Source organism: Salmo trutta, chromosome 1 (genome assembly GCF_901001165.1).
Source record: "Salmo trutta chromosome 1, fSalTru1.1, whole genome shotgun sequence".
Classification (NCBI taxonomy): domain Eukaryota; kingdom Metazoa; phylum Chordata; class Actinopteri; order Salmoniformes; family Salmonidae; genus Salmo; species Salmo trutta.
Window position 1 is genome coordinate 49936977 of NC_042957.1, and position 8585 is coordinate 49945561.

The following is an 8585-nucleotide window of genomic DNA, read 5'->3' on the forward strand; positions in this document are numbered from 1 at the left end:
TTTGCTTCGCCCGTCCTATTACAGCCGACGCATGATCAATAGGCTGATAACACAGAAACATCAATGTAAGCGACAGAACAATGAGGGATATCATCGAACATCTATCTTAATATAGCCGGCTACAAGGGCCCCGACAAAGTGAAAAGCTCATGAAAATTCCGCCCCACGAATTCCCATCTCCTATCCAATATGCACAAACACACTCCCAGCTGCCGGGGCTATTATTTTCCTATTTCAATTTGACACCCCAGCCTTTCATGCTAATTCTATTATTCTTGGAAGTTTATGTGATTTCATATCACTAGAAATCGGTAATGTATAATAACCCTTTGGGCTAAAATAAACTGAATCCCTGCAGTAGCCACCGGGAAAATAATTACTTTCATATCAAAACTCTGCAGGAGTCGAGCGGGTCCTTTCGCCTCCGGCTCGTAACCTCATTTCAGTGAGGCTTATAGATGAATAAATTTGTTAAAGCAATACACAAAATACAACATCAGATTTTAGCAGAAAGCGCTACCTATACCCACTATACGGGCTATTTAAGATCTCACACGGTTTGGATGTATTGTATACAATCGATTTATTTATGAAAACCTTACATATATAAATATTATAATACTTTTTTACAACCTTTGAAGATTTTTGTGGGTTTTATGTATTTTTACAGTTTGTTACACAGGGGGGCTAGTACTACTACCACCACCACCACCACACACACGTGCACATATACACGCACGCACGCACGCAACAAACACACACACACACACACACACACAGTTATAACCCATCATCATCAGAAAATAGGCTATATATGTCATCTGTAAAATGAGAGTTTATATTCTAAGACGTGATTGAGCTTTGGGCAAATGAAAGGTGTTGTTGACGCTATCAATATTTTTTCTCACCTATAGGTCTATTATTCCATACCGACATCTTGAGTCTCTGTCTTTGTCTCTGGTGGACAGTTGGTTGTCACAGACTCGGAAGTCTCTGGGTAGTCTTTTACAGACTGCTCTTGTTTGTCTAATGGCAGATACTTTGAATCATCATCATCTTGGAAACATGTTGCACTACAACTGGCTGAAGGCTGACTACAGTTGCTACTGGAAAAGGTAACATGGCCTGGGCTGTTCTGTGGGGAACTAGTATTTTTCGCGGTAAAGTTGACCTGCACTTTGATTGCTGTCGCGTCGTTGAGATTGTTGGACTCCTTGTGGTTTTTATGTCCAGTATTGGCAGATAAGCTGCTGTCCTTCACTGGGGTTCTTTGTGGGGAGTTGTCAGTATCTGAGTCTGGTGGTGTTGTCTTCAAAGCAGTCTGAGGAACAATGAATCCAAGCGGCTGGGTGATAGGATAGAGTAAGAAATGTCCTTTCCCTATCAAAGGTCGCGAGGAGGGTAAGGCAGAAAATCCATCTATGTTCGGTTTGCGCCTTGGTCTGGAGTCGGATAGAAGGCTTTCTACGCTGAATGGGTTCAGTTTCTGAAGGGTGGAGGCTCTGCTGTTGGCGCACATGCTTGACTGTTGACTGCTGTCGGACGAGTCCAGCTCGGATCCACCAGCATCTTGGTTCAAGTGTCTTTGGTTCTGGAGGGTTTGTGGTGTTTGGTCACAGCTCGATTGGGTTTGGTTTCGGCCTACAGAGTCACAATGTGGATTTTGTTCACTGTCTGTCACTTGTGACACTCCGCTGTCACTGTCAGATCCTGGGGTGTGAAATAGGTCCCCTGACAAAAGTTTATTCTGGGACCTCAACAGTCTTCGCTCCTGCTTCCTCTTCTTCTTCTCCATCCTCTCCAGTTCTCGCCTGGCGATCTCCTCCGCGTCCATGGGCTCTCCACTGCATGTTGTTGGGTGGGAGTTGTGAGCTGGTCGCCCTGGACCCTTCTTTGTGTTTTCTTTTTTCCTCCACTTAGCTCTACGATTTTGGAACCATACCTGCATATTAGAGAAACAAATCATGTTCAAAAAGAAGTCCACTTTCTTAAAAGAAATACATAGGCCTAATAATAATTTAGGCTAATATTTGTGTGAACCATTGGAATAATGTTTTGTAGGTGGTTCCAAATTACACAAAACCAAAGAGCAATGCCTCTTGCTTGTAGGCCTACAATTGTTTATTATCAGATGCGATGACAAAAATAAGCATATTTATTTTCCAATTCGACTAGGCCTACAATTATTCCGTGTGCTTATGCCTTCTTCGTTATTAAATTAAAAGTTAAATGCTGTCTGTCTGATCTGGTCAATGCTCCATGAAAACATATATCTCGCTTATGATGGGCCCATGTGTCCCAACCAAATGCATAATAATAAATGGTTTAATATAGTTACAAATACTCAAATTTCCCCCAACACTAACTGCCTAAAAATTGCTAAAGTGACATGCCAAATATAGAATTAGACCAGCATTTCCCAAACTCGGTCCTCGGGACCCCAAGGGGTCAACGTTTTGGGTTTTTCCCTAACACCACACAGCTGATTCAAATGATCAAAGCTTGATGATTAGTTGATTATTTCAGCTGTGTATTGCTAGGGGGGGGGGGGGGGGGGAAGTGCACCCCTTGGGGTTCGAGGACCGAGTTTGAGAAACGCTGGTTTAGTCCTATATTTGGCATGTCACTTTTGCAATTTTTGGGCATTTTCTCTGTGCATAACACAATATACATGTGAGCTTTTGACATCAGAAGTGCAAATGATCACAATAATAAGTCCACGTGCATGGACATTTGACTGATGAGGAGAGATGTGGGGAAAGTGTGTCCTTTATAAAAATGTACGGCTTGAAAATGAATCAATATTCAAGTTCAGAAATGTATGTGTATACTTGGGTGTTCTATCGGTTTATATTGGAATATACAAGTGGAAAGACTGATATTCATTTTGAGTATGTTTGAGTGCAAGTAATATAGCCTTGTCGGCTGAATCTACACAATTTATATTAATATCAAGTACAGCAAATGAACTGACCATTCCATGGCTTAGCCATATTTAAAGTATGTTTCCTTGAACCAGAGGTCTTCTTTATGCTCGGTTTGCTGCTCGTATCACCCTTGATTTCGAAGACTATATCGCTATAAATATATCGTATATTGTGTTATTTAAATAAATATTCACGTTTGATAATGTTTTCCTTTTTAAAATAGTGAAAATGATTTGCTTTCATTTGCAGTTTTGAAGCATATATATATATGAGGCATCGTACAGCACATACTATAATAGGCCTCTATGTGCCTATATTACACGAGCTCCCTGTGGAGTTGTTGGTCACAGTACAAAACAACAAAGAGACAGGAATTACAGGACAGTCATATGTCTAAATAGACCATTGTAATATATTTGTGTAAGAGACATGGGGAATAAATAGGCATACTTTCCTTTGTTCAAACAGCCTATCAGTGTTTAAGAATCATTAGGCTAGACATCATAACAAACCAACAACAGTGAATGCCAAAAAGTGGATATGGTTGATATTTACCTGTACCCTCGATTCTATCAAGTCCAATCTCAAAGCCAGTGCTTCCCTCATGAACACGTCCGGATAGTGACTCTCATTAAAAGCCTTTTCTAATTCTTCCAGTTGCCAACCAGTGAAATTTGTGCGAGTTCGTCGTCTCTTACAACCTGGGCTATCCTTGTCTGGGTCACACGAATCTAGCATGAGAATACAAAACAAGAGATTGTGTGAGAGACGCAAAAGTAGCCTGCATGATTTTTTGCAAGGAAACGTTTTTTCTGTGGTCCTTTATAAAGAAATTAATCAAATATAGTCTAATAAATTGGGCTATTATGTCAGTTTTCGATGGTAAGAAAATAGTAGTAATAATAGACTATTAATCACACAATATTGATCCTGATAATAATAACAATAACTCAGTTAAACATTCTACTAACAATAGAGAAATAGTGATTTTCCCCACCCTGCCACAACACAAGGGGGTTTCACGTTTGGAGCCGAGCTCGTATGCTGCTCTCCACTGAAATGAATTGCATATAGCCTACTTTGAAAGCAGAAGACTGCTTCTTTGTTTCTTAGGATTTGGATTCCCTCATTAACGCTTTATGGAGAGGATATACAGGACAGGATATACAGGATATACAGACACTTTCAGTTCTTTGTTTAGCCCTTTGATCTACAGCCACCCTTTTGATAAGTATTGTATTTCGTTTGGCTTACCTGTCAGCTTGTACTGCTGGTTATCTCCATTCATACCACAGCCAGACAAGAGGGGGTTCGAATTAACCACTGAAGCTGTGCAGGAACCATTAAGTAATCCGTCTATTGAAAAAGGAACTGCGGCCGCAGATTGAAGTTGATGACCGGCTAATTCGTAAACATGATGGTGGCTTAGATGGTACGGAAAGCCCACCATCCCGCCGAGAGAGCCTCCGAACTGGGCATGAGGTGGATCCAGTATTCTGCTGTCCATCATCTCCTAGGCAAAAGGAAACGACGTCTGGAGGCTGGTGGTGTGAATTTAAAAAGCATGCAGTGAGTGTGGCCAGCGAGGAGGGGACATGATGTGGAGGGAAGGATGAGCTGTACTTTATCAACATGAACCTTCCAATAATTAGCCTAGGCTTTGGGAATTTGAGACCAATGAGAAACGGTAATCGAGTATGACGTCAGAGGCGCGGTCTGCAAACGCTTTCCATATCGATTGCTAATTAAACCTGACATCCACCTCAATAAACAATATCAGAGCTGTCACAACAAGACAGGATGGCTTTGATAAGAACTACATCACAACTACACGGGGGACCACCAAGAGAGAGTGATCAGATTGAAGCCCAGTAAAAGGTGAAAGAGATGGACTAATTTCGAACGCTCGCTCCCACATCGAACATGACGGAGAGGCTAGTCACAGTTTTTGGTCAACATGTTGTGGCGTTTTAAATGTTTACTCTCTCTATTAATCGATGCCGAGTTACGAATACCCTAATTTTACACAAAGACATTTATCATCCAATGCTGTCAGATCTTATTCGCGACTACAACCAATTCGCGTGCAATATAACGGGATGTTGATGAAAGGGGGCGATCGACTCCTCAGCCTGCTGTCGATAGGCTGATTGAAAAAAAGGCAGATGTTAAGTTACTAATTACATCACACACTAATTAATCTTCTGCTAATAAGAGGAACGATATTAGGAAGAAATGTGAACCCTTATTCCCCAGCACTTATACTGTAATTAATGAGACTTAATTTAGAAATGTGTGAGAATCTTTCCCAGGTTTAGAAAGTAGCTTCTTGTGTACACGGTTTTGTAGTTATTGTTCTCGTTTTTTTGGGAGGCTAGTTTTGAACTCATGTAGGCAGGTAAATGCTGTCTTTATGAGGCAAACAAATAAAACATTGTAGCTTTGGATCTGCAGCACCAGTGTGTCATCGGATAACTTTCTATATCTCTCTCTCTTTCTCTATACACACACTCACATATATATATATATATATGTATATATATATATATATATATATATATATATATATATATATATATATATATATATATATATATTCAATAATTGTATTATATTTACCTTTATATGCCTAGAGGTTATTTATTCTCGCAGTTCAAAATAGACTCATCTCCGGTGAAAACTGAGGCCATTTATGATTGTGTAAAAGGTTAACAGAAATGTATGACCATAGTCTACTGCGGGGAAGCTCCGAACCATTCATATCTATTACATTATGCTATTTGTCCGGAGACCTTCATAGGACTAGTCCATGTTTCCCCACTCGCTAATGTAAAGAAATGTGTTGTGAATAAAGCGAATCAATCCTGTCTAAATAGGTCTAGTAGTTCTGTCTCTCTGCTCTTTAGGCTACAGAGAAAATTAATTCGACTTTATTTATCCCATGTCTGGTGCTGTCATAATGTTATTCTGAGTTGAAATTTCGCTCCCCACTCACTCCCTGACCCTTGGCACCCGGATTGGCGTGTTGTAATAACCCGAATCTCTCAACAGAAGCCGGGATAATTGTTACCTTATTAGCATGCAAATTGTTTAATTAATATTATTATGAGGAAGTATATAATCCGTTCGTCACTTGACCTCAAGCCCAAATAGCACCCCTCTGCATTTCAATGTGTACATTTGAATGAAATCCTTAGAAATGTCTCAGGATCTGAACGTTTTATCCCTCTCCCCTACAAAGATGTGGTTTGAGTTGCCTCAGATGCCTTTCTCTTTGTATTTTAACTAAGTTTATCATGTTTTATAGATGTTTTATGAATAATTGCAACCATTTATTTATTTTTTGAACATCTAAAATTCAATAATTGCTTCTTGTCAATTCTGATCGTAACCCCGTCCAGGCGCACGGGCTCAGTGAAAAGCAGCCCTTGACACGTAGTCCCGGGAGACATTGCATTTAAATCCGTTTTTCTACAACCGGGTGATATTGTCAGATCCTAGCTTTAATTAACCCGATAATAAGACGAACAAGGCTTGCATTCAGTGCCGCTACAGGCCTGTCTTTTCACTTGAATTCAAGAGTTTCATCAACAATTTAACTGGTCTTGGTCGATAGGACATAAAGGTTCAGTAAAATAATAGAAAAGTGCCTCAGAGTCAGCACCCTAAACTGCAGAACAATAGACTCTTAGAAAAAAAGTGCTATCTAGAACCTAAAATGGTTCCTCGGCTGTTCCCATAGGCTTTCTCTATATGAGAACCCTTTGAAGAACCCTTTTTGGTTCCAGGTATAACCCTTATGGGTTCCGTGTAGAACCCCTTTCCACAGAGGGTTCCACAAGGAACCCAAAAGGGTTTTACCTGGAACCGAATAGGGTACCTGGAACCAAAAATGGTTCTGAAGAACACTTTTGGAACCGTTTTTTTCTAAGAGTGTTTTATAGAGCTGGTAGCTTAGCCTATATGACAAGTAGACATACATTGGTTCATATGATATTTGTCTACCCTATTGTTGCCTTTACCACCTAATCTTAAATAGTGACTTTCTTGGATCAACCCACATGCGGATGGAAAAGGTAGCTCCATCCATACACATCCATCCCTGACTTGCAGGTCAACCATTGGCATGAAAGGCCTATCTTTTATTTCAGATTATTTGAAAGAAACTGGCATAAATCACATATTTGAAGATCTCAAATCATAATTGCTGGAGGCCATCAAAGCAGCAGATGAGAAAACAAATAGGCCTATTTAGCCTACCATCTAAACTCAGCAAAAAAACGAAACGTCCATTTTTCAGGACCCTGTCTTTCAAAGATAATTCATAAAAATCCAAATAACTTCACAGATCTTCATTGTAAAGGGTTTAAACACTGTTTCCCATGCTTGTTCAATGAACCATAAACAATTAATGAACATGCACCTGTGGAACGGTCATTAAGACACTAACAGCTTACAGACGGTAGGCAATTAAGGTCACAGTTATGAAAACGTAGGACACTAAAGAGGCCTTTCTACTGACTCGGAAAAACACCAAAAGAAAGATGCCCAGGGTCCCTGCTCATCTGCGTGAACGTGCCTTAGGCATGCTGCAAGGAGGCATGCAGATGTGGCCAGGGCAATAAATTGCAATGTCCGTACTGTGAGATTGCTAAGACAGGGAGATAGGATGAACAGCTGATCGTCCTCGCAGTGGCAGACCACGTGTAACAACACCTGCACAGGATCGGTACATCTGAACATCACACCTTCGGGACAGGTACAGGATGGCAACAACAACTGCCTGAGTTACACCAGGAACGCACAATCCCTCCATCAGTGCTCAGACTGTCTGCAGTAGGCTGAGAGAGGCTGGACTGAGGGCTTGTAGGCCTGTTGTAAGGCAGGTCCTCACCAGAAATCACCGGCAACAACGTTGCCTATGGGCACAAACCCACCGTCGCTGGACCAGACAGGACTGTAAAAAAGTGCTCTTCACTGACGAGTCGCGGTTTTGTCTCACCAGGGGTTATGGTTGGATTCACGTTTATCGTCGAAGGAATGAGCGTTACACCGAGTCCGGGACTCTGGAGCGGGATCGATTTGGAGGTGGAGGGTCCGTCATGGTCTGGGGTGGTGTGTCACAGCATCATCGGACTGAGCTTGTTGTCATTGCAGGCAATCTCAACGCTATGAGTTACAGGGAAGACATCCTTCTCCCTCATGCTGTACTCTTCCTACAGGATCATCCTGACATGACCCTCCAGCATGACAATGCCACCAGCCATACTGCTCGTTCTGTGCGTGATTTCCTGCAAGACAGTCAGTGTTCTGCCATGGCCACCGAAGAGCCCGGATCTCAATCCCATTGAGCACGTCTGGGACCTGTTGGATCGGAGGGTGAGAGCTAGGGCCATTCTCCCCAGAAATGTCCGGGAACTTGCAGGTGCCTTGGTGGAAGAGTGGGGTAACATCTCACAGCAAGAACTGTCAAATCTGGTGCAGTCCATGAGGAGATGCACTGCAGTACTTAATGCAGCTGGTGGCCACACCAGATACTGACTGTTACTTTTGATTTTGACCCCCCCTTTGTTCAGGGACACATTATTCCATTTCTGTTAGTCACATGTCTGTGGAACTTGTTCAGTTTATGTCTCAGTTGTTGAATCTTGTTATGTT

General features: G+C 41.6%; 1 protein-coding gene across 1 annotated transcript; it reads right to left on the bottom strand.

The window, feature by feature from the left end:
- Window positions 1-268: 268 nt before the first annotated feature.
- On the bottom strand, window positions 269-4543 carry LOC115198516 (homeobox protein unc-4 homolog). Its single transcript, XM_029760490.1, has 3 exons — window positions 4182-4543; window positions 3483-3658; window positions 269-1942 (listed from the first exon to the last, which is right to left on the bottom strand). The coding sequence occupies exons 1-3, from the start codon at window positions 4435-4437 to the stop codon at window positions 920-922; spliced, it is 1455 nt and encodes a 484-aa protein (XP_029616350.1). The 5' UTR covers window positions 4438-4543; the 3' UTR covers window positions 269-919.
- Window positions 4544-8585: the final 4042 nt, after the last annotated feature.

Bases quoted from the DNA above. Each gene is read 5' to 3' on its own strand.
- LOC115198516 (XM_029760490.1), bottom strand. From the start codon at position 4,437: ATGATGGACAGCAGAATACTGGATCCACCTCATGCCCAGTTCGGAGGC. The intron at 3,659-4,181 runs GTAAGCCAAACG...TTCTCATGCTAG, and splicing joins CCAGCAGTACAAGCTGACAG to ATTCGTGTGACCCAGACAAG. The intron at 1,943-3,482 runs GTAAATATCAAC...TCTAATATGCAG, and splicing joins TGATAGAATCGAGGGTACAG to GTATGGTTCCAAAATCGTAG.